Source organism: Scyliorhinus torazame, chromosome 1 (genome assembly GCF_047496885.1).
Source record: "Scyliorhinus torazame isolate Kashiwa2021f chromosome 1, sScyTor2.1, whole genome shotgun sequence".
NCBI lineage: Eukaryota > Metazoa > Chordata > Chondrichthyes > Carcharhiniformes > Scyliorhinidae > Scyliorhinus > Scyliorhinus torazame.
Window position 1 is genome coordinate 223427379 of NC_092707.1, and position 26717 is coordinate 223454095.

A 26717-nucleotide genomic window follows, 5' to 3' on the forward strand; every position below is an offset into this window, starting at 1 on the left:
TTTTTTCATGCCCTCTCTTTGACTTCCTCATTTCCTTTTTGATTTCTTCCCTGGACTTTCTATACTCATCTAGGCTATCTGCAGTGCTTAGTTCTTTATGCCTATCGTACGCTGTTTGATATTCTCCTGTATTCCTCTAGATTTGGCAGAACCACTCTTATTTTTGGAGTGTCTACTTTGTACATTTAGTATCTCTCCTTTTAGTGCTTTCCACTTGTTGTCTACAGATTTATCCTCTAGCAATGCTGGCCAGTCCACCTCTGTCAAGTCCCTCCTCGTTTCTACAAAATTTGCCTTCCCCCAGTTCAAAACTTTTTACTCCTGCTTCATTTGTGTCCTTCTCCATGGTAATACTGAATCTAATAGAATTGTGATCACTATCCCCGATATGGTCGCCAACTGTCACTTCATCTACTTGCCCTTCTTCGTTCCCCAAGACTAGGTCCTCTCTCCTATACCCAAATTCTTTCTCTATGAAGGCCAGCATACCATTTGCTTTCTATACGGCCTGCTGTACCTGCACGTTTACTTTCAGCGACTGATGCACGAGGACACCAAGGTCTCACTGAATATCCACCTCTCTCAATTTACACTCATTCAAACAATAATCTGATTTCCTATTTTTGCTACCGCAGCGGATAACCTCACATTTATCCACATTATACTGCATCTGCCATGCATGTGCCCACTCACTCAGCCTGTCCAAGTTCTACTGAAGTGTCTCTGCATCCTCCTCACAGCTCACCATCCTACCTAACTTTATATCACCTGCAAATTTGGAGGTAATACATTTAGTTCCTTCATCCAAATCATTTCTAATGTGAACAGTTGGGGTTCTAGCAGATCCCTGCAGTACCCTCCTAATCACTGCCTGCCAATCAGAAAAAGATCCATTTATTCCAACCTTTTGCTTCCTGTTTGCTAAGCTGCTTTCTATCCATCTCAAGACCCGACCCGTAATCCCTTGTACTTTAACTTTACATTGTAATCTGCTATGGGAGACCTTGTTGAAAGCCTTCTGAAAGTTTAAACATCCACCATTCTCCCTGGTCAACTCTAGTTCCTTTTGCAAATCCATGCTGACTTTGTCCGATTACACCACTGCTTTCCAAATGCTGTGCTTTGAAATCATTGAGAATAGACTCGAGCAATTTCCCTAATACCAACGCTGGTCTATCGTTCCGTTTTCTCTCCACCTCCCTTTTTGAAAAGCGGGGCTATATTAGCTACCCTCCAATCTGTAGGAACCATTCCAGAGTCCAAAGAATTTTGGAAAATGACGACCAATGGATGGATCAGGCCCTGGAGATTTGTCTGCCTTCAATCCCATTAATTTCCCCCAAACTATTTATTTACTAATACTAATTTCCTTCAGCTCCTCACCAAGATTTGTGTTTCTCAGAACTTCCGGTACGTTATTCCTGTCTTCCTTTGTGAATAACCCCACTGAGTCACTTTTTTGGACCCTGGGAACTTTCTCACCAGCCAAGCCCACACTTAGGAATTATTTTCATCACTGAGGAGCTGCACTTGCTAGCCAGACCGGGTCCTCAGAGATCAAGTCACTATTTTCAAAGGGTGCCATGATCTCTAAAGGGGCTTCTGGGTTCCCCACACACCCAACCCATGGGCAATGTCATCTCCCACACACATGGGCATTATCCCCCCGCCTCCCAAATGATGACATCCCGCTGTGGTATAACTGAGGGGCCACCTTTTACAAACCTACCAGCACCCCTTTCAGGATCTCCTCGTTCCAAGACCCCCATCCTTCTAGAGGCCCATACATACCGCTCTGCACCCCCCCCTTTATACTCTACCCTCCTTTCATGGGCATGACCGCCCCTCAGGCCTTGACCCATGGCAATGCCACCCTGGCACCTAGGCACTGCCACACCGGCAATACTCCTGCCGGCTTTGGAGTGCTACCTGGGCACCTTGGCAGTGCCAGGTTGGCACTGCCAAGGTGTCAGCCTAGCAATGTCAAGGTAACCGCATTCAAGGGGGAGGGCAAGGGGCCACCCTGCCCTGTCCCTGACTACCTAGAGGCCTCCAGTAGCCCAGGAAGCCTCCCCGGGTGCCATTCTGTCTGGTTCACATTTGTGTGGACCAATACTGAATGGCACTCGGTTGGGGACTCCCTGGGGAGGCCGGTAGATGCCGGGGGCCCAATAGATCCAGGGTCAACATGTCTAAGTGGGTTTAAACAGACTTAAACGTGCAAGGCTTGATCCTGCCATTGTGAGTGGAATCCTAATCACGAGACCTGGGTCGATCTCACGAGACGGTCTGGCTGTTGGGTAGCCTGCGGGAAACCTCTCCCTGCATCTGCTGGCTGGGCAACGTGGCCAGTAGATTGCACTCACAGTTAATTAATCTGAACAAGCCTGAAACAGGCAAGACATTGGACTAGGCTGGTGATGCAGTCAGTTATTATAGTGAAGAGTCTGATCAGAAAGAGAAAAAATATTTCAAAATTGAGCTTTCTGTCCAACTGCCAGGTTAGTGTAGCACAATTTGGTTGTTCTCCATCACAGGAAACATTAAGGAAACAAAACAAAAGTCTGGAAATACAATCATGTTAAGCCACTACATTCCGAACAAAAATGTTTCCTGACTTTGCTTCACTAGAATTTATCAGTTCTGCCTACTGGAGAAGTGCATGTGGGAGCACCTGCAAAAGACACGTTGGCCCAGGTCTTCCGATCCCCAGATCGTAGGGAATTAGGCGCACGATCCAACATGCCTTCGGCACTCTGCAGAAGTCCTAATGTGATAATCTCAGTGGTAAATGCCCAGAAGGTTTGAACTTTTTTTTTTAATAAATACTTTTATTCTCCTCCTCTTTCACATTTTCATCAAATTTACACCCACAAAGAAATAATTAACAATAACAAATACAATGGCAAAACCCTGGCCAACAATCCCTTTATCCCACCCACCCCAAACAGCCCCCAACATTTTAAATACAAAACATGAAAGAAAAAGAATCAAGAATCCACCATCATCCCATACATAATCACCAATAACCTATACATTCCAAAATCCCCCCTCCCAATCCCCTCCCCTAATGTTCGATGTCATCCAATTCTTGAAAGTGCATGATAAACAAAGCCCATGAGTTGTAGAGCCCTTCCATCCTTCCCCTCAACTTGAACTTCACTTTCTCGAGCATTAAGAACTCCAGCAGGCCCCCCCGCCAGGTTGAGGCACAGGGCGGAGAAGCTAACCTCCACCCCAACAGGACCTGCCTTCAGGCGATCAGCGAGGCAAAGGCTAAGACATCTGCCTCCGCACCTGCTTCCAACCCCGGCTGATCCAACACCCCGAATATGGCTTCTAGGGGACCTGGTTCGAGCCTCATGTGCACCACCTTCGAGATAACCCTAACGACCTCCCTCCAATACCCCTCCAGTTTGGACAGGACCAAAACATAGAACATAGAACGATACAGTGCAGTACAGGCCCTTCGGCCCACGATGTTGCACCGAAACAAAAGCCATCTAACCTACACTATGCCATTATCATCCATATGCTTATCCAATAAACTTTTAAATGCCCTCAATGTTGGCGAGTTCACTACTGTCGCAGATAGGGCATTCCACGGCCTCACTACTCTTTGCGTAAAGAACCTACCTCTGACCTCTGTCCTATATCTATTACCCCTCAGTTTAAAGCTATGTCCCCTCGTGCCAGCCATTTCCATCCGCGGGAGAAGGCTCTCACTGTCCACCCTACCTAACCCCCTGATCATTTTGTATGCCTCTATTAAGTCTCCTCTTAACCTTCTTCTCTCTATGAACGTGATTTGCAGTGCTCCTCCCACAGCATTCACAAACATCCTCCACCCCCTCAAAGAGTCGGCTCATCCTTGTCCTCTCGAGGTGCATCCGATAATGGCAGATGGAGTTTAATCCGGACAAATGTGAGGTAATGCACTTTGCACTTGGAAGGTCCAATGCATGTAAATGGTAGAACTTTTGCGAGTACTGACAGGCAGAGAGATCTGGGCGTGCATGTCCACCGATCACTGAAAGTGGCAATGCATGTGGATAAGGTGGTCAAGAAGGCCTTGCTGGCCTTCATCGGTCGGGGCAATGAATATAACAATTGGCAAGTCATGTTGCAGCTGTACTGGACCTTAGTTCGGCTTCATTTGGAATATGGTGTACAATTCTGGCAGCCACACGACCAGAAGCATGTGCATGCTTTGGAGAGATACAGAAGCGGTTTACTAGAATATTGCCTGGTATGGAGGGCATTAGCTATGAGGAGCGGTTGAATAAACTCGGTCTGTTCTCACTGGAACGAAGGAGGTTGAGGGGAGACCTGATAGAGGTCTACAAGATTATGAGTGGCATGGACAGAGTGGATAGTCAGATGTTCTTTCCTCGGGTAGGAGTGTCAAGTACTTGGGGACATAGGTTTAAAGTGGGTGGGGGAAAGTTTAGAACAGATGTGCGAGATCATAGAATATACAGTGCAGAAGGAGGCCATTCGGCCCATCGAGTCTGCACCGACCCACTTAAGCCCTCATTTCCACCCTATCCCCGTAACCAATAACCCCTTCTGACATTTTTGGTCACTACGGACAATTTATCATGGCCAATTCACCTAACCTGCACGTCTTTGGACTGTGGGAGGAAACCGGAGCACCCGGAGGAAATCCACGCAGACAAGGGGAGAACGTGCAAACTCCGCACAGACAGTGATCCAGCGGGGAATCGAACCTGGGATGCTGGCGCTGTGAAGCCACAGTGCTATCCACTTGTGCTGCCCATAAAGAAATGCCCCTGACCTCTATGGTGACCCTCATCTTGTCTGGCCTACCTGTAGTGGCTCCAGCCAACACTACAGAATTGATTCTTCACACTTTTTATTACACAGAGGGTGGTAAATATATGGAACATGCTGCCTGGGGAGGTGGTGGGAGCAGGTACGATAGCGACATTTAAGGGGCATCTAGACAAATATATGAATAGAGTGGGAATGGAAGGATACGGACTGTGCAAGTGCATACGGTTTTAGTTTAGGCAGGTTTGGCGCAGACTTAGAGGGCCGAAGGGCCTGTTCCTGCGCTGTAGTTCTTTGTATACACCACCTTCAACTGTATCAGCCCCAACCTCGCGCATGAAACCGAGGCATTCACCCTTCGGAGCACCTCACACCCTCCCCAACTCTTCCTCCCACTTCGCCTTAATCCCCTCCAGCGATACCTTGTCCTCCCCCAGAATCACCCCATAAATCGCCAGCACCATCCCCTTTTCCATTCCCCGTGCCATCAGTACCTCTTCCAACAACGCGAGGGCTGGCGCCACCAGAAAGCTGTGTACCTCCTTCTTGGCGATACCTCGGACCTGCCCCAACCCATATTTCTCCCCCAGCTCCTCCAGCCTCGCAAAGCGGCCTCCCCAGAAACAGATGAAGATTTGAACTTCTGACGGGCAATATCCCTGCTCCCTGGGACCCTCCACGTCTGACTCTCAATTAGCGTCCAAGACTTAGGACAATTCTACTGTACTTATCTGGATACTTATACATGAACTGTTTAGATGAAAACCTACACACCTCACCCTCATGCCACCTTACCCACCTGCAACCCTTCCCACTTGTAGGTGTGTAAGGAGATGGTCGGGTCAAGTGGAGTAGTTCGATCAGGAGTTGGTCAGATGGAGTCGAGGGTCGAAGGGGAAGTTCAGAGAGAGTGATTGGACGTTAGCCAAGGTTTTAATCTGTCTAACATCTCCTGGGTAACAATCCAGGTAAGTACCGCAGAAGTATTTTACCTCACCTACTTACCCACCTACTCATTGATCCACTCACCCATTAAATAATATTCACATTGAACCTTCAAACGTACCATACGACAGCTAGTGCTGTAAAAAGGATGCATATCGTGTCTACCCTGATGGTATAGTGCTATGACTGAGTTCTCCGAGGGACACTGTGCTGTGCATTTCTGGAGAAACCAAGCTTGAACCTGACAAGAAACATGGAGCAGCATCGAGATGGGCAAATGACAATGACGGACTCTCTGTGGAAGATAAGGGCCATTCAATTACATGGGAATGCACGGTTACAAAATCCAGACTATATCTTTGTTTATTTAGACCTTGGGTATGATGAATCAACTCCAAAACACCAGAACTGTAGGGTTCACATAAGGGGATGGCTCGTCCAACTGAACCGGAGGTTCTATGATGGATCGGAGATTTTCAATACTGCCATATAGCACAGTGGGCTAAATAGCTGTCTTGCAATGCAGAACAATGCCAGCAGCGCAGGTTCAATTCCCGTACCGGCCTTCCCAAACAGGCACAGGAATGTGGCGTCTAAGGGCTTTTCACAGTAACTTCATTGAAGCCTACTTGTAACAATAAGCGATTATTATTATTTTAACCAAACACAAAAATAACCCTGCATTGGTACAAATATCACTATTTCCTGCACCAATTTTTAATATCTCATTAATATTGTCACCAGGTGTGCAGCTTTATTCCTACTAGGAATTAAGTGGTTGGCAGGGTAGCAGTGGTTAGCACTGTTGCTTCACAGCGCCAGGGACCCGGGTTTGATTCCCGGCTTGGGTCACTGTCTGTGTGGAGTCTGCACGCTCTCCCCATGTCTGCGTGGATTTCCTCCGGGTGCTCTGGCTTCCTCCCACAAATCCCGAAAGACGTGCTGTGAGGTAAATTGGACATTCTGAATTATCCCGCAGTGTACCCGAACAGGCGCCAGAGTGTGGCGCCTGCGGATTTTCACTAAGTTCATTGCAGTGTTAATGTAAGCCTGCTTGTGACACTAATATAGATTCTTATTATAAGTTTGAACTTCCCAAACTGGCTTACTTGCTCTTTGTGGCAGAAAGAGCAGTCTTTCATTCTGTCAGGTTGGCTAAATCAAATTTTGCTCCCAAAATTAAACGGCAGTGTGATAACCCAAAGCATTATGCAGTTTCAGATTCACTAGTTTTCACACATTGTTTTCTATCTTTTTCTCTTTCTCCAATTTCATTTGACCTTGATTTCTCTCAGAGGCAGAAAGTGCTTTAATTACTTTATGTGTTCTGGTTAGACAAATCTTAAACATTCCAAGCAAAGGATGCATGGGTATCTGGTAAGTGTACAGTGAAAATCATTCAGGATTGTGCCCGGAAAGGTCAATTATACGATGTTAACCATGTAAATGCAAGCTGTTGTTGAATTGTCCCCTTCTGTGTTGTAAACTTGGTACCTCCAAACTGCATAACGTGTAATTTCTTTGCTGAAGTTTAGACGCTAACTCTGGATGCGTAGGAAATGGAGTGCTAAATGGCAAGTTATGAATGGTAGAATTAGTTTAACTTTTTGTCTACTGGCTAAGTTTGGACATCGAGTCCCTTTAATTACCATGCCAGTGATGCTTCTTTGCCAGTTCCTGTACAGCCTGCACACGTACTGGTTTAACTGCAGACTGAGTCCGTTTTAGAAGAAGCCACAAACCAGACTCATGGTCTTCCACATCTAGTTTCATGTAATGTTCTGCAAAACACAAATAACTCTGAAAATTAAGTATTTGCAAAGGTCACCCACATATTTAAAAACGTAATCTGTAACCCACTAACCATCTACAGTTTTTGTTTCTATGAAAAACAATGATTGAAGTAAAGCAACTGATAGAACAAAACAGTGAGTACTCAATCTACAGTGGTGACAGAATGGAACTTAACTCAAAGATATCAAACAAAGTATTCACTTCAGAATTCTACCCTACATCGACTTATCCGCCTTGGCACTGTAATGTCCACCCACTCCTGATCATCCCACCCAGTTGCCGTGACATCACGCTGGTGCAAATCACTGCTGGTTTTCAAAAACAACTAGTATAGCTCCCGGGTGGTAAGGGACATGGCCAGGCAGTGCCCAGTCCCCCTGCCAGGTTGCCACTGCCAGGGGCGGGTTCTCCGGGGAGCCACGCTGGGGGTGTTCCCCTTAGGTGTGGAGGGGGAAAGGAAGGGAGAGCCCCGATGCCTGCGAGGCCGGAGGGGTGCTGTTGGTGTTGGTGGTGGTGGTGATGGGAGGTGGAGGCGGCGGTGGCGGCGGGGCAATGTTCAGGAGGGAGGGGGGCCTTACTTAAGTCGGAGATCGGGGCTCCCCTTTTAAAGGATTTCCCGACCTCAGGACTCCTGGTCTTGCCGACATCTTTAGGCCCGGTCCCTCCAGCTGATGGTGAGAATCTTGTTTGCCCTTTTAAAAAACACAGGGTGGGACTTCCGGTGGTGACATGCAGGTGAACCCGCACATTGGGTGGCTCCTGCCAGAGTTCTCGGTATTTGGCCTTTTCGCCCAGTTTTGGTGGGAATTTTTAGATGAACTGTCCTCAGTAAAGTTGTGGAAATTAGAGGATGTCGAAATCTGAACGGAAGTATATGGCACGAAGGGGAACGATTGCTAGTCTGCCTGAGGGCCTGAGTTCAGTGTAGAATACTGTGGGAGGACAGATGGCGGGAGCAAGCTTGCCAGGTGGGGCTGCGCTAATTATGGTGGTCACATTGGCCGAGGTGATTGCGTGGTGTTTGAGCGGTAGTTTACCAAATATTTTGAGTGGCATGTCGAAGGTGAAGATTCTGCATCACAACGTCTTCACCTTCGACAACAAGTTCTTCATCCAGACGCACGGAACAGCTATGGGGACCAAATTCGCACCCCAATACGCCAACACCTTCATGCACAAGTTTGAACAAGACCTACTCACCGCACAGGACCTTCAACCGATGTTACAGACCAGATACATCAATGACATTTTTTTCCTTTGGACCCATGGCGAAGAAACACTGAAACGACTACACGATGACAACAATAAGTTTTCCATCCAACCATCAGACTCACCATGGACTACTCTCCAAAATCAGTTGCATTCTTGGACACACTCGTCTCCATCAAGGACAGTCACCTCAGCACTTCGCTTTACCGCAAGCCCACGGATAACCTCATGATGCTCCACTTCTCCAGCTTCCAGCCTAAACACATTAAAGAAGCCATCCCCTATGGACAAGCTCTCCGTATGCACAGGATCTGCTCAGACAAGGAGGAGCGTAACAGACATCTACAGACGTTGAAAAGATGCCCTCATACGAACGGGATATGGCGCTCGACTCATCGATCAACAGTTCCAACGCGCCACAGCAAAAGACCGCACCGACCTCCTCAGAAGACAAACATGGGACACAACCGACAGAATACCCTTCGTCGTCCAGTACTTCCCCGGAGCGGAGAAACTACGACATCTTCTTCACAGCCTTCAACACGTCATCGATGAAGATGAACATCTTGCCAAAGCCATCCCCACACCCCCACTACTTGTTTTCAAACAACCGCGCAACCTCAAACCATTGTTTGCAGCAAACTACCCAGCCTTCAGAACAGTGACCACGACACCACACAACCCTGCCATGGCAATCTCTGCAAGACGTGCCACATCATCGACATGGATACCACCATTACACGTGAGAACACCATCCACCAGGTACGTGGTACATACTCGTGCGACTCGGCCAACGTTGTCTACCTCATACGCTGCAGGAAAGGATGTCCCGAAGCGTGGTACATTGGCGAGACCATGCAGACGCTGCGACAACGAATGAACGGACATCGCGCAACAATCACCAGGCAGAAATGTTCCCTTCCAGTCGGGGAACACTTCAGCAGTCAAGGGCATTCAGCCTCTGATCTCCGGGTAAGCGTTCTCCAAGGCGGCCTTCAGGACGCGCGACAACGCAGAGCAGAAACTTATAGCCAAGTTCCGGACACATGAGTGCGGCCTCAACCGGGACCTGGGATTCATGTCGCATTACATTCATCCCCCACCATCTGGCCTGCGAAATCCTACCAACTGTCCTGGCTTGACACAATTCACACCTCTTTAACCTGTGGTTACCCCACCTCTGGATTGTAAAGATTTAATCACCTGCTAATGCTCGCATTCCAAGCATTGTCTGGCATCTTTGAATTTGTCTATATATATGTTTCTGGAACATACCTCTTCATTCACCTGAGGAAGGAACAGCGCTCCGAAAGCTAGTGATATCGAAACAAACCTGTTGGACTTTAACCTGGTGTTGTAAGACTTCTTACTAAGATTAGAGAAGGTCAAGCTATTCCAAAATGCCTGACCTCTGTAATCTCTGATACAGCTAACTCATCATAACCCAGGGCGGTATGAATAAGACAAGATAAGGAATGGATGAGTCTTCTCCGACCTTTTAATGTTCTATCAAAGGCAAGATAATAGTATGAGGGATGAGACAAAGAGTCTGAGAAGATCAACAGGTTTATGACATTACTTCCTTTCTACTTCCGATCGAATTCCTGACTAAGCTGTCGTCATGCAATCTTGATAATGATAATGTATAAATACTGAACTGATTTTCTGTAAAAGCGCAGACTTGAGTAGGAATCAGCAGTGGTAGTAACTGCTCTCCGACCTCGACTTTCAGCCAAAACTGCATGCGGTCGTTTCATAAATAAAGCCTTGTTATTTTACCATAACAATCTATTGTTGAGTCTTTAACACAGTCAAAGAAGCAGGAAAATATTGACTTCGACACTGCAAAGGATGGAGGAAAGTAATAAGGGGCTGAGAGCTAAAGTGGAAGACTTGGAGAATAGGTCACGGCGGTAGAATCTTCGGATTATGGGTCTGCCTGAGGGCTGGAGGGGATGTTCGCCAAATTGTTCGGGGGGGGGGGGGGGGGGGAAGAGAGAGAGAGGAGGAAGAGATACCTCCCTCTTTGAGTTTCATAGGGCTCATCGGTTGCTCTGGACGAAGCCAGAGTCAAATGATTCACCAAGTGCTGTAATAGCCTATTTTCACAGCTATCAGATGAAGGAGAGAGTCTTGTGATGGACCAAGCAGAATCAGGAGGAGAGATGGGACGGCAGTGGTATTTTTATATACCAGGATATCACGGTGGAGCTGACAAGAAGGCGCGTGGTCTTTAACAGGGCGAAGGCAGCGCTTTATAAGAGTGATAGGCACTGCGGGATGGTCGACCCGGCGAACCAAAGAGTTACGTATAACTCCAAGGACCATTTCTTTGAGACAGAGGCATTCGTGAGAGCTAAAGGACTGGGACTGAAGAGAGTTTGGACTTTGATTTATTATGTTATTATCGGGCGGCACAGTGGCTACCACTGCTGCCTCAGTGCCAGGGACCCGGGTTCGATTCCCAACTTGGGTGACTGTGTTGAGTCTGCACGTTCTCCCCATGTCTGCGTGAGTTCCTCCGGGTGCTCTCGTTTCCTCCCACAATCGAAAGATGTGCAGGTTAGGTGGAATGGACATGCTAAATTGCCCCTTAGGGTGAGGTTACAGGGCGGGGGGGTAGGATGGCCTTTCAAAGGTCAGTACAGACTCAATGGGTCCAATAGCCTCTTTCTGTCCTATAGGGATTCGACGATTCTATGTTGTGGTTGGGAAGGATGGTTTGGGAACGGTGACATAATGTGTCAAGGGTGTTCCCCTTTGTTTGGGGTTGAACATGTTTGGGTGTTTAGAAGGATTGGATTGTTGGATTGGATTTGATTTAGTGTCACGTGCACAGAGGTACAGTGAAAAGTATTGCTCTATGCACAGTCCAGACTGATCATTCCATACATGAAAAAAATATAGGGCATACATAGGTTTGGGCTCATAACCTGGCAAGAACAGAATGCACACGTCTGACCAGTTGTCAGAGATTGTGATAGCCAAGACCACTGATGCTTGTAGGTATGTGGGAGGCCAGGCCTTTGTTGAAACCCAGGTTAATGACTGGAATTGTTGGAAGATCCTGGAAATCCAGCATGAGGAGCATGAAGGTCTGGCAGAGATTCCCAGGCGATTTGGAGGCTGGGTCTGGTGTGAACCTTGGCTACCAAAGTCATCCCAGGCCACGGGGCAACAAGGTCAGCAGCCTGCACCACCACAACTCGCAGCAAGGGGGGGGTGAACCAAGTAGAAGCACTCATCAAAGTATTAAGAAAACATGTCAGATGCACCTGCAATCACAAGTATCGAGACAGTGAATGCTTCTCTGCTCATGCTTGGTGACTTATGTAATAAATGTCTGGCTTGGGTTTTGTAGGGTTTTCCATCCGTTGTTGGTGGTCCTGCAGCAGTGTAATAGTGGCATGAAATGTAATAGTGGCATGAATCAACCCAAGGACTGGGATGACAAATGTTTGTGTTCATCCTTTGTGCACTGCTGAAATCCTAGATGGTAGTGGGAAAAGGGACCTGGGTTCAGAACGGTGGAAGGTGGCATTGTTGCAAATGGAACCAGGTTTTTTATTTGGTTGGCTGGTTGCAGCGGTCAGGATCAACTGAAACAAGTGAGAATATGTGTCTCCCTTGTGTCTATAGCCTGGCACCCTCCAAATGGCCCCTTATGTCTATCAGGAGTCCAAAGATATGCAGGTTAGATTGGGTTACACGGATAGGGTCAGGGAGTGAGCCTCAGTCGGGTGCTCTTTCGGATGGCCAATGCAGACCTGATGGGCCGAATGGCCTCCTTCTGCACTGTAGGAATTCTATAGTTCTTGGATGCTAAGGCTATGCATCCACTTCCTTCTCATGGAGAATTTCTTGTGTTCTACTAAGTCCTCAGCAATCAGGGCCTCCTCTATCTGCAGTACCAGCTTGTACAAAGCACAGTAGACCAGTACAATCAAAGAGATCCTCGCTGGAGCGTACTGAAATGCCCCACTGGAACAATGCAGGCACCCAAATCTCATCTTGGAGACTGATGGTCCACTTGATGATGGCAAAGGACATAGCACTAAACTACAATCTTCTACACTTCCTGGGTCCGTATCCTTCTATTCCCATCCTATTCATATATTTGTCAAGATGCCCCTTAAATGTCCCTATCGTCCCTGCTTCCACTACCTCCTCCGGTAGTGAGTTCCAGGCACCCACTACCCGCTGCGTAAAAAACTTGCCTCGTACATCTACTCTAAACCTTGCCCCTCTCACCTTAAACCTATGCCCCCTAGTAATTGACCCCTCTACCCCGGGGAAAAGTCTCTGACGATCCACTCTGTCTATGCCCCTCATAATTTTGTAGACCTCTATCAGGTCGCCCCTCAACCTCCTTCGTTCCAGTGAGAATAAACCGAGTTTATTCAACCGCTCCTCATAGCTAATGCCCTCCATACCAGGCAACATTCTGGTAAATCTCTTCTGCACCCTCTCGAAAGCCTCCACATCCTTCTGGTAGTGTGGCGACCAGAATTGAACACTATACTCCAAGTGTGGCCTAACTAAGGTTCTATACAGCTGCAACATGACTTGCCAATTCTTATACTCAATGCCCCGGCAATGAAGGCAAGCATGCCGTATGCCTTCTTGACTACCTTCTCCACCTGTGTTGCCCCTTTCAATGACCTGTGGACCTGTACTCCTAGATCTCTTTGACTTTCAATACTCTTGAGGGTTCTACCATTCACTGTATATTCCCTGCCTGCATTAGCCCTTCCAAAATGCATTACCTCATATTTGTCCGGATTAAACTCCATCTGCCATCTCTCTGCCCAAGTCTCCAAACAATCTAAATCCTGCTGTATCCGCTGACAGTCCTCATCGCTATCCGCAATTCCACCAACCTTTGTGTCGTCTGCAAACTTACTAATCAGACCAGTTACATTTTCCTCCAAATCATTTATATATACTACAAAGAGCAAAGGTCCCAGCACTGATCCCTGTGGAACACCACTGGTCACAGCCCTCCAATTAGAAAAGCATCCTTCCATTGCTACTCTCTGCCTTCTATGGCCTAGCCAGTTCTGTATCCACCTTGCCAGCTCACCCCGATCCCGTGTGACTTCACCTTTTGTACTAGTCTACCATGAGGGACCTTGTCAAAGGCCTTACTGAAGTCCATATAGACAACATCCACTGCCCTACCTGCATCAATCATCTTAGTGACCTCCTCGAAAAACTCTATCAAGTTAGTGAGACACGACCTCCCCTTCACAAAACCATGCTGCCTCTCACTAATACGTCCATTTGCTTCCAAATGGGAGTAGATCCTGTCTCGAAGAATTCTCTCCAGTAATTTCCCTACCACTGAAGTAAGGCTCACCGGCCTGTAGTTCCCTGGATTATCCTTGCTATCCTTCTTAAACAGAGGAACAACATTGGCTATTCTCCAGTCCTCCGGGACATCCCCTGAAGACAGTGAGATAATGTAGATAATGGTTGGCCCTCCGTCACTACCTTGATGCAGTTGATTGACAGATGTCACACATCTCCACTGGGCCCACGGAATGAACCCGAGGCATAGAAATTCAGGACCATGGTGACCTTGACAGCCACAGGCGTAAGATGACCACCAATACAACCAGAGCTCACCTCCTCCATCGTCACACTATTAAAATGGGACAAAACATCTCGGGATAGGCACTGTCTTCAGCAATCAGCTGCTCTGACATCTGCCGGTAACTCATTGTTTGTCTGTGTATTCTAGTCACAGGGTACCTTCTTCTCTGAACTAGCATATGCCCGTGGTCATCTGCTGCTTCCCCCTACAGGTGACCAGGAGATTGTGGTTGTCCCAATCCAAGTGTTAGCAGCTCTCCCCTCTCAGGCTCTCCTCCTAGGTGGACACTACTCCTGAATGAATAATGTCTATAACACTGGGACGCTGGTAGCCTGACTGGGACATCCTGCCAATAGTTACTGATGTAGCACAATTTCACAAAGGAGACTCAGCCCCAAAACAATGGCTGCCCAACTCCTTACATCCCACAAAGGGAAAACGCCTCATTTATAGCTGTCAATTGCAGCAATCACAGCAGCTGCCACCCATTGCCACAGTTTAAAATCTGCCCTGGCTCGAACATCCCATGTTTCCTGCATGCTTACCGCTAAATCCAAGGTGGCCTGTAAAATTGTAGTTTCATACTTTCATGATCAGCTGAAATGTCCATCTACTGTTGATTTTGAGAAAGCAAGTGGCACCCCCACACAGCTTCCCATCCACCTCTCAAAATTTGGGTCCAGCATGACGACGTTAAGGGGTCAAACCAAAAGCATCCCACAAAATTTTACAGCCCACACAATTCCATTGTCATCCATTTTGAAGGTGTAAAAACCTGGCCACAGATCAGCATCAGACTATTTACACGTTTGGCGAAAATGAAGAACCAAATCACCTGCTTATGCTGCACATTGATGAATCAATCTGCAAAAACAATGTGGCTCGTCAACATCTGGCTACTCCAAGTTACTGAACTAACATTATCACTCATCCACCGTGCATCAATACATATCACCACCCCAATATTCTGCACCCACTATTGCCGAGTTCAATGTGCTGCATCAGGTAAGGTTACTCCAATGTGCTGCATCATTGCTTCATATTTTAATAGGTTAAATACTTTCACCATATTTTAACTTAACAATGGAATTATTAAGACTTACTGACCATCCAGTGGCCATGAGAACATCTCGGCTGTGACTTGCACCAGTCTTTTAACTGCTCTGTGCAGCTCTTTTCTGGCCTTATTTGTGATTCCTGAAATACAGCAAAATCAAAAATCAACAAAGTACAAACAGCACATGAGCTTGAAAAACTGGACAAATATAAAAACAGCATAAGTGAAAAAAATGTATAAATAAATAAGCATTAATAAAATATTGTTATTGAAATTTAATATGAAAAATGTTAATACTTTTTTTACAATTCCAATTAATGGCCGATTTGGCGTGGCTAATCCACTTACCCTGCACATGTTTTTGGGTTGTGGGGGTGAGACCCACGCAGGCACTGGGAGAACGTGCAAGCTCCACACAGACAGTGACCCGGGGCTGGGATCGAACTTGGGTCCTCGGCAGCAGTGCTAAACACTGCGCCAACATGCTGCCCTACTGGCATTTTTATTGAGAATGGTGGCCACTGCCACTTTTTAAAGGGCTGTGTACAGTCTTCCAGCCATAAGTGGCAGCAGTGAGCAGGTCACAGCTTTTGCATTTACACTTGACATCAGGTGCCCTGTATGTACTCGCTTTTGACCCCAAATCACAGAGGAGACCTTCTTCCATTTTCTAACTGCTAACAAACAAGCAAGAAGCAGTTGAATCGCTTTGTTACAGGTAGAAGGCAGCCAGAGACACAATTAAGCAGTGTACCTACTGACTAGGATCTCACATTGGAATCTGAAGGGAGCTGCACAGGAAAGTCCAGGGCACGTCAGTGCAGTGCTAGTGTTAGCTCTGTACAGAGCTCCGGAGCCTCTTGTTAACAGCCTACAAAGAAGAAACTTAACTCGGGAACTAAGTAGTATACAGATTATTTCTCGAGTTATAGCTTTGTCAATGGTGTCAATGCAAATAAGGATGCAAAGCCCATATGTGCTATATGCAGGGAAGTACTGGCAAATGAGACAAGTTTCAGGATTAGAAAGAGAAGTAGTAAGTGAAAAATTCCTTTCGAGTCTGAGGCCCCAGAGTCAGTTACTAATTTACAGCTGACTCCAACTGAAAAGACCAAGCTGCTGTACTTGACCTGTGACAGCACATTAAAAACATGCCAAATGTCCATGAGGCTGTCAGCAGTTTGGAGAAGCATCTCCAAAGTCTCCAGTGCTGAATAAAACAAGCATTTTGTTGCTATCGCCCTTCACAACGACCTACATGCGTGAGGCTGGATTTTCTGTTCTCACAAAGATGAAGACAGCACTCACGGCGCTGACGACCAGGGTTCAATCCCAGCCCCGGGTCACTGTCCATGTGGGGTTTGCACATACTCCCAGTGTCTGCGTGGGTCTCACCCCCACAGCACAAAGATGTGCAGGGTAGGTGGATTGACCATGCTAAATTGCCCAGTTTCTCGACGGACTGGACATGCCAGTTGTGGAGGAGGATCGGAAGCAGGGACTGGAAGCACCGCTAGAATTGGGGAAATCATGGAGAGCATTAACTCCACACAGGCGGGGAAGGCACTGGGTCCAGACAGATTCCCAGTGGACGTCTACAAAACATTCGTGGCAGCACTGGCCCCGCACCTGTGGGGAATATTCAACAACTCAGTATCTAGGGGGACCTGCCGTCCACGCTGGTGTAGGCCTTGATATCTCTGATACCGAAGAACGACAAAGGCCCAACGAAGTGTGGGTCATAGAGACCCATCTCACTCCTGAACACTGACGCCAAAATCCTGGTGAGGAAACTGGACAGTTGCGTGCCGGAGGTAGTCGCGGAAGGTCAGACGGGCTTTGTCAAGGGCAGGCAACTAACAGCGAACATTAGAAGCCTGCTGAAGTGATCATGACCTCACCCATGGAGGAAACATCAGAAGTGAACATCTCCCTGGATGTAGAGAAGGCCTTCGACACAGTTGAATGGAGAAGAGGTACTGGAACGGTTTGGGAAAGGATTCACCTCTCGTGCGTGAAGCTACCATGGCGAGCATATGGACAAAGCCCACCAGCTCTCTTTACCTCTGGCTGCACTGAGGCATGAGGTTTCTTTGTCCCCGCTACCATTAGCTCTGGCAATTGAGCACTGGCCATCGCCATCAGATCAGCGAAGGGGTGGAGAGGGATCGAGAGAGGAGACAGGGAGCATAGATTTTCACAGTACATAGATGACCTGCTCCTCCAGGTGTTCAACCCCCTAGTCAGCATGGGTGGAATAACGAGACGCCTAGGGGCGTTTGGAGCCTTTTCAGGTTACACACGTAACCTGAGCAAGAGCGGGATGTTCCCCTTGATCCCACAGGAGAGGAATATGTTGTTTATGTCTATCTGTGTTTTTCTGTGTGTGGTTGTGTGATGGAGAAATGTGGGAGGCCTTGTCCTTCCAAACCTTCAATTCCAGAACTGGGCAGCCACTGTAGATAAAGTACGGTGCTGGGTCAAAGAGCCGGGAGCAGAATGGGATGTTCCGGGCACTGGCCAAGGCCCCACTCCCATGCCCATTCCGCCAGCCAAATATTCAAGGAGCCCAGTGGAGCCACGCTGAGAACGTGGAACCAGCTCAGGCACCACTTCGGACTGAGAGCAATGGCCACCATGACCCCCATCTGCAAGAACCATAAATTCCCCCTGGCGACACTAGACGTGACCTCTAAATAGTGGAGATAGGACGAGCTGACATTAATGGTAGGGGACCTGTACATGGCAGGATAGCGACCGTGGGGGAACTGACGGACAAACTTTAGCTCCCGAAAGGGAATGGGTTGCGATACATGTGGCTGAGGAACTTCTTCTGTAAGGAGATGGTCTGTGCGGAGTCTGCACATCCTCCCAGTGTGTGCGTGGGTTTCCTCCGGGTGCTCCGGTTTCCTCCCACAGTCCAAAGATGTGCAGGTTAGGTGGATTGGCCATACTAAATTGCCCATAGTGTCCAAAATTGCCCTTAGTGTTGGGTGGGGTTACTGGGTTGTGGGGATAGGGTGGAGGTGTTGACCTTGGGTCGGGTGCTCTTTCCAGGAGCCGGTGCAGACTCGATGGGCCGAATGGCCTCCTTCTGCACTGTAAATTCTATGATAATCTATGAGACAAAAATGTTGCCTTGACTACCAGGACAGACTCCAAAATGGGGGGTGGAAACTGCGCTGACATGTACAGACAATTACTGGATGTAGTACGGTCATGACTGGATGAGACATGGGAGAAATGGGTGGAAGAGTTAGGCATAGAGATAGGGGAAGGACTCTGGAGTGAAGCACTGCACAGGGTGAATGCCACCCCCTCATGCGCGGGGCTGAACCTAATGCTGCTGACAGTAGTGCACCTGGCGCACTTGACAAGAACATGGATTCTTTCCGGAGGTAGAGGATAAATGTGAATGGTGCCAAGGAGGCCCAGCCAACCAAGCTCACATACTCTGGTTCTGCAGGAGAGTAATAGTTATAGGGGACTCTAGGTTAAGGGGCACAGACAGGCGCTTCTGTCGACGTGAAAGAGACTCCAGGATGGTATGTTGCCTTCCTGGTACCAGGGTCAATGATGTCTCTGAACGAACACAGGACATCCAAGGGGGAGGGTGAACAACCAGAGGTCATAGTACACATAGGTAGGAAGACATAGGCAGGAAGAGCGATGAGATCCTGCAGAAGGAATTCAGGGAGTTAGGCAGTAAGCTAAAAAGCAGGACCTCTAGAATTGTAGTCTCAGGATTACTCCCTGTTCCACGTACCAGTGAGGCTAGAAATAGGAGGATAATGCAGCTAAATATGTGGCTTAAGCTGGTGGTGTAGGCAGGAGGGTTTCAGATTTCTGAACCATTGGGATCTACCCCGGGGCAGGTGGGACCTGTACAAGGACGGGTTGCATCTAAACTGGAGGGGCACCAATATCCAGGCTGGGAGGTTTGTTACAGTCATTCGGGAGGATTTAAACTAGTGTGGCAAGGGGATGGGAACCATAGCGTTAGCTTCGAAGGTGTAATAACTGAAGGGGAAATAGAGAACAAAAGTAAGAGAACAACGTTGAGACGAGACTGGCCACCCAGGGACAGGCGATCTAGAGAACATAGAACATAGAACAATACAGCGCAGTACAGGCCCTTCGGCCCACGATGTTGCACCGAAACAAAAGCCATCTAACCTACACTATGCCATTATCATCCATATGTTTATCCAATAAACTTTTAAATGCCCTCAATGTTGGCGAGTTCACTACTGTAGCAGGTAGGGCATTCCACGGCCTCACTACTCTTTGCGTAAAGAACCTACCTCTGTCCTATATCTATTACCCCTCAGTTTAAAGTTATGTCCCCTCGTGCCAGCCATATCGATCCGCGGGAGAAGGCTCTCACTGTCCACCCTATCCAACCCCCTGATCATTTTGTATGCCTCTATTAAGTCTCCTCTTAACCTTCTTCTCTCCAACGAAAACAACCTCAAGTCCATCAGCCTTTCCTCATAAGATTTTCCCTCCATACCAGGCAACATCCTGGTAAATCTCCTCTGCACCCGCTCCAAAGCCTCCACGTCCTTCCTATAATGCGGTGACCAGAACTGTACGCAATACTCCAAATGCGGCCGTACCAGAGTTCTGTACAGCTGCAACATGACCTCCCGACTCCGGAACTCAATCCCTCTACCAATAAAGGCCAACACTCCATAGGCCTTCTTCACAACCCTATCAACCTGGGTGGCAACTTTCAGGGATCTATGTACATGGACACCTAGATCCCTCTGCTCATCCACACTTTCAAGAACTTTACCATTAGCCAAATATTCCGCATTCCTGTTATTCCTTCCAAAGTGAATCACCTCACACTTCTCTACATTAAACTCCATTTGCCACCTCTCGGCCCAGCTCTGCAGCTTATCTATATCCCTCTGTAATCTGCTACATCCTTCCACACTATCGACAACACCACCGACTTTAGTATCGTCTGCAAATTTACTCACCCACCCTTCTGCGCCTTCCTCTAGGTCATTGATAAAAATGACAAACAGCAACGGCCCCAGAACAGATCCTTGTGGTACTCCACTTGTGACTGTACTCCATTCTGAACATTTCCCATCAACCACCACCCTCTGTCTTCTTTCAGCTAGCCAATTTCTGATCCACATCTCTAAATCACCCTCAATCCCCAGCCTCCGTATTTTTTGCAATAGCCTACCGTGGGGAACCTTATCAAACGCTTTGCTGAAATCCATATACACCACATCAACTGCTCTACCCTCGTCTACCTGTTCAGTCACCTTCTCAAAGAACTCAATAAGGTTTGTGAGGCATGACCTACCCTTCACAAAGCCATGCTGACTATCCCTGATCATATTATTCCTATCTAGATGATTATAAATCTTGTCCCTTATAATCCCCTCCAAGACTTTACCCACTACAGACGTGAGGCTCACCAGTCTATAGTTGCCGGGGTTGTCTCTGCTCCCCTTTTTGAACAAAGGGACCACATTTGCTGTCCTCCAGTCCTCTGGCACTATTCCTGTAGCCAATGATGACATAAAAATCAAAGCCAAAGGTCCAGCAATCTCTTCCCTGGCCTCCCATAGAATCCTAGGATAAATCCCATCAGGTCCCGGGGACTTATCTATTTTCAGCCTGTCCAGAATTGCCAACACCTCTTCCCTACGTACCTCAATGCCATCTATTCTATTAGCCTGGGGCTCAGCATTCTCCTCCATAACATTATCTTTTTCCTGAGTGAATACTGACGAAAAATATTCATTTAGTATCTCGCCTATCTCTTCAGACTCCACAGAGGTTGTATGAGCTCCCCTGCATGAGGAACAGTGCACCTCGATGGCAGCGGAGAAGGGACTGATGGGAGACCAGCAAAAGCGACTGCTGGAGAAAGTGGAGAACCGATCTCGTAGGCAGAACATCCGGATTGTGGGTCTGCCAGAGGGGAGCGAAGAAACGGGTGCTGGTGCGTACGTCAGGAAAATGCTGGAGAAGCTGCTTGGGGAGGTGCGTTTGACCGGCCGTTAGAAGTCGATCGATCCCGCAGGGCGCTGATGCGCAAGCACCGGGGGGGGGGGGGGGCGAGCAAGAGGGCGATGGTGGTACGATTGCATCGATTCCTTGATAAGGAACCTATCATGAGGTGGGCCAGGCAGACGAGGTGTTGCACCTGTGTACCAGGACCTGGGGGCAGAGCTGGCAAAGAGGGCGAGCTTTAATAAGGTCAAGTCGGCCCTGTACAAGAGGAGTTCGGACTACTGTACCCGGCTCACCTATGAGTGACCTATGGGGGCAGGGAGTTATAGTCTGGCTCGGCGGAGGAGGCAGTGGACTTCATGAAAGAGAATGGACTGGCAGGAGAAGGAGGACTTTGAACTTTGATGGAGGAGAAGTGGAGTGAATGTACTGTATTGCGAAAAACTTTGATTTTGGTGTTTGTTTTTATTTTTTCTGTTTTGTGGCTTTAGGCTGGTTTACAGTTCTTTGTTAAGGGATGAGGGGTGGGTCTCTGTGTTTGGGCCTTGGGAGGGAGTGTTTGTTTTTACCTCTTGCCTTTGTCTTAATTGTTTGCACTAATGTTTGAGCGGAGGGAGGGGAACCGATGGGGGGTAGGATGCTAGGCACCATGGCGGGGGCTGCCAGGCTAGCTGAGCGGGCTAGTTCACGGAAGCGGAGTGGGGGGTGAACTGAAGATGTGTGTGGGGGGGGGGGGGGGGGGGGGGGGGGGGGGCAGTATTGCAAAACGGGGAAAGGACTTTCAAAGCGGAGGAGGAGGGTTGGTGACAGCAGTTGCCCAAGTGCAGGCCGGAGAGAGGCTCTGACTGATCAGCAGGGGAGGAGGACAGGGTGGCCCCCGATCAGACTGGTCACGTGGAACGTTCGGGGACTGAATGGGCCAGTCAAACGGGCCAGTGTGTTCGCACACTTGAGGCAACTGAAGGTGGATGTGGCCATGCTGCAGGAGACACATTTGAAGGTGGGGGATCAGATTAGGCTAAGGAATGGATGGGTTGTGCAAGTGTTCCATTTGGGGTTAGACTTCAGTATAAGGGATGTGGCGATTTTGGTTAATAAGCAGGTGGCGTTCGAGGTAGGGAGTATAGAGGCGGACCCAGGGGGTAGATATGTCATAGTTAGTGGGAAACTGGAGGGAATGGCTGTAGTGTTGGTGAATATATATGCCCCGAACTGGGGTGACGTGGAATTTATGAGATGGGTACTGGGGGAAGATTCCGGACCGAGATTCATATCTACTGATTATGGGAGATTTCAACACCGTTCTTCATCCAAGGCTGGACCTGTCGAGTTGTCGGTCTGGGAAGATGTCAGCTATGGCGAAGGAGCTCCGGGGGTTCGTGAAGCACATGTTGGGGGGGTGTCAATCCGTGGAGATTAGGGAGGTTGAGAAGTAAGGAATGTTCGTTCTACTCCCATGTACATAAGGTGTATTCCCGTATAGACATTTTTGTGATGGACAAAACGCTGCTGGCAGAGGTGGTAGATGCTGAATAATCAGCAATAGTGGTGTCAGACCACACTCTGCACTGGGTGGACTTGCAAGTTAGTAAAGGAAAGGCCCAGTGCCCACAATGGAGGCTGTTAGCGGAGGAGGATGGGTGTGTGAGTGGGTGAGGGAGGCCATTCGGGGACACATTAAGAATAAGGATACGGGAGAGGTGTCGGCGGGGATGGTCTGGGAAGCATGAAAGGCAGTTATCAGGGGAGAATTCATCTCAATTCGGGCCCATAAGGAGAAGGCGGAGTGGACGGAGTCAGACAGACTGGGAGGCAAAATTTTACAGGTGGACAGGAGATATGCGGAGACTCCAGAAAGAGCATCAGAGATTGCAACTTGAATTTGGGCTGCTATGCACAGGTAAGGCAGTGGGACAGCTGAGGACGGCAAGGGGGGCGGTTTATGAACATGGGGAGAAAGCTAGTAGGATGCTGGTCCACCGGCTGAGGAAACAGGAGGCAGCGTGAGAGATAGGGAAAGTGAGGGACACAGGGTGGGGTGGGTGGGGGGTGGGGGTTCTAGATCCAGCGGGGGTGAATGATGTGTTTCGGGAGTTTTACTGTAAATTGTATAAATCGGAACCCCCCCAGCCGTGTAAGAGGGGGTGAAACAATTTTTGGGGGGCCTGGAGCTCCCGGCAATAGATGAGGAGTTGATGGAGGGTCTGGGTGTCCCAATTGGGCTCGGGGAGGTTATAGAAGGAGTGGGATCGTTGCAATCGGGCAAAGCCCCGGGACCGGATGGATACCTGGTGGAGTTCCATAGGAAGTTTTCCGGGTTGCTGGTGCTGCTTTTGGTAAAGGCTTTTAATGAGTCAAAGGAGTTGGGAGTGCTCCCCCCAACGTTAGTGCAGGCATCGATTTCCCTTATCTTGAAACGAGACAAAGATCCGGAAAGCTGTGGGTCGTAGAGGCCAATCTCCCTGCTAAATGTGGACGGAAAATCGTTGGCAAAGATCTTTGCCATATGGATAGTGTGTGTTCCGGGAGTAATAGGAGAGGACAAAACGGGATTTGTTAAGGAACAACACCTGCCGTCCAACACTGGGCGGCTCCTTAACGTAGTTATGATGCCTGTGGAGGGGCGCAAGGTCGAGGTGGTGGTGGCCATGGATGCAAAAAAGGACTTTGACCCGGTGAAGTAGAAATATTTGTGGGAGGTCCTGGGAAGGTTTGGCTTCGGGCAGGGACTTGTGAATTGGGTCCGATTGCTCTATCAGGCACCGGTGGCGAATGTAGGGCCTCACGGTGCCGAGGTCCCAGATTCGATCCCGGCTCTGGGTCACTGTCCGTGTGGAGTTTGCACACTCTCCCAGTGTTTCCGTGGGTTTCGACCCCACAACCCAAAGATGTGCAGAGTAGGTGGACTGGCCACGCTAAATTGCCCCTTAATTGGAAAAAACGAATTGGGTACTCTAAATTTTAAAAATAAATAAATAGATCCAGCAGTGGGCAGTAGAGCGGAGCTGCTGATTGGCTGTTCCAGGGGAAATTTGCATCAGTGCATTGTGGTCACTGCATCTAGAAAGTGTACCTGAGCAAGACACCCTAGGTGTTCAAGTGAAGACAAGCATCCAGCAGAGGACAGTAGAGCGCAGCTGCTGATTGGCTGTTGCAGGGAATATTTGCATCAGTGCATTACGATCACCGTACCTTGAAGGTGGTTTGTGGAGGAGCTGTTGTCAAGTGACAGTTAAACACCAAACACTTCTTCAGTGTTTCCCTCCCTACCTCCTCCTCTAACTAAAAAAAAGATAATCACTGTAAGGATCCCCACCGAGTAAAGATCAAGAGGGAGACTCGAGGGCAGGTAGAAGTAGAAAGAAGTTGAACCGTGATGTCACAGCCTGCAGGCAAGTGATTGGCTGGTGACTGGTAAGTAGTTTTTATTTACCCTGAGGTGTTATCGTGCGGGGCGCAGTGGTTGCTGAGTGAGTGCTTGCTGAGAATTGGTGAATATTTTTTTTTCAAACTTACTGTTGGGAGTTTCCAGCTGAATCCGGTCGGATTGAGGACAGAGTGACTGCTGGTTAGGTAGTAAAGATTTAAATTGCTTGCACAGGCCCATAACAGCCGATTGCGGTTCTCGTGTGGGGCGCAGTGGTTGCTGGTTAAGTGTTTTATTTTTACCTGTATTTAAGTTGGGCAGTTTCTAAACCCTAGACACTACACTTGTAGTGTCCCCCACCCTTCCACCTCCTTTAACCTAAGGGGTAGAGTGAATACCAGGTAAGCGCTTTCTTTCTCTTTCTTTTTTTTTTAAATCCAGAGGGGAGTGCAGGGAAGGCAGTGCAATGTTCCTCCTGCAGAATGTTTGAGGTGAGTGACGCCGTCAGTGTCCCTGCTGATTTCACCTGTGGGAAGTGCACCCATCTCCAGCTCCTCAGAAACCGCGTTAGGGAACTGGAGCTGGAGCAACTTCGGATCATTCGGAAGGCAGAGGTGGTCATAGATAGTAGCTTCAGGGATGTAGTTACTCCGAAGAATCAAGCTAGATGGGCGACGGTGAGAGGGGCTGGGAAGAAGCAGTCAGTGCAGGGATCCTCTGTGGTCGTTCCCCTCAGTAACAAGTATACCGTTTTGGATACTGTTGAGGGGGACGACCTACCAGGGGTAAGCCACAGTGAACGGATATCCAACACTGAGTCCGTCCCTGTGGCTCAGAAGGGAAGGAGGGAGAGCAGGAGAGCAATAGTTATTATGGACGCGATAGTTAGAGGGACAGATAGACGGTTCTGTGGCAGCGAAAGAGAATCACGGATGATATGTTGCCTCCTGGGTGCCAGGGTCCGTGACGTCTCTGACCGCGTTTTCAGGATCCTTAAAAGAGGAGGGGGTGCAGTCACAAGTCGTGGTACACATCGGTACCAATGACATAGATAAGAGAAGGGACGGGGATTTAAAACAGGAATTTAGGGAGCTAGGGTGGAAGCTGAGAGCCAGGACAAACTATGTTGTCATCACTGGTGTGTTGCCGGTGCCACGTACTAGTGAGGTGAGGAACAGGGAGAGAGTGCAGATAAACACATGGCTGCAGGGATGGTGTAGGAGGGAGGGTTTCAGGTACGTGGATAAATGGAGCACATTCTGGGGAAGGTGGGACCTGTACAGACAGGACGGTTTGCACCTGAACCAGTGGGGCACCAATATCCTGGGAGGGAAATTTGCTACTGCTCTTTGGGGGGGGGGGGTTTAAAACTAATTTGTCAGGGGGCTGGGAAAACGAGCTGTAGTCCAGAAGCCAGTGTTGAGAGTAGTGAGATACTGAGGAGGGTATCAAGGTTGCAGGAGTGTACCGGCAGACAGAAAGGTGGGTTGAAGTGTGTCTTCTTCAATGCAAGGAGCATCCGGAATAAGGTAGGTGAACGTGGAGCGTGGATTGGTACTTGGGACTACGATGTTGTGGCCATTACGGAGACATGGGTAGAACAGGGACAGGAATGGTTTTGGGAAGTTCCGGGGTATAGATGTTTCAGTAAGAGTAGGAAAGGTGGTAAAAGAGGTGGAGGGGTCGCATTGCTAATCAAGGATAGTTTAACGGCTGCAGAAAGGCAGTTTGAAGGGGATCTGCCTACTGAGGTAATATGGGCCGAAATTAGAAATAGGAAAGGAGCGGTCACATTGTTAGGTGTTTTCTATAGGCCCCCAACTAGTAAGAGAGATGTGGAGGAAGAAATCGCAAAACAGATTATGTATAGGTGTGGAGGTCTCAGGGTTGTTGTCATGGGTGACTTTAACTTCCCAAATATTGATTGGAACCTCTATTGGTCGAACAGTTCGGATGGGGCAGTTTTTGTACAG

The 26717-nt window shown here is 48.4% G+C and overlaps 1 protein-coding gene across 8 annotated transcripts in view; it reads right to left on the reverse strand.

Annotated features, from left to right (window-relative positions):
• The window catches only part of serac1 (serine active site containing 1), a 256450-nt gene that overhangs the window by 198542 nt on the left and 31191 nt on the right, over window positions 1-26717 (reverse strand). For 7 of the 8 annotated variants that reach the window (XR_011945462.1, XM_072502719.1, XM_072502689.1 and 4 more), the window contains exons 4-5: window positions 15446-15535; window positions 7389-7520 (exon numbers count right to left, since the gene is read on the reverse strand). Coding sequence is in view for 7 of the 8 variants with exons in the window: in XM_072502719.1 (XP_072358820.1) it covers window positions 7389-7520; window positions 15446-15535 (222 nt within the window). In the remaining variant the exon portion in view is untranslated. The remainder of the gene's footprint in view (window positions 1-7388; window positions 7521-15445; window positions 15536-26717) is intronic. The other variant, XM_072502699.1, reaches the window with a different exon arrangement.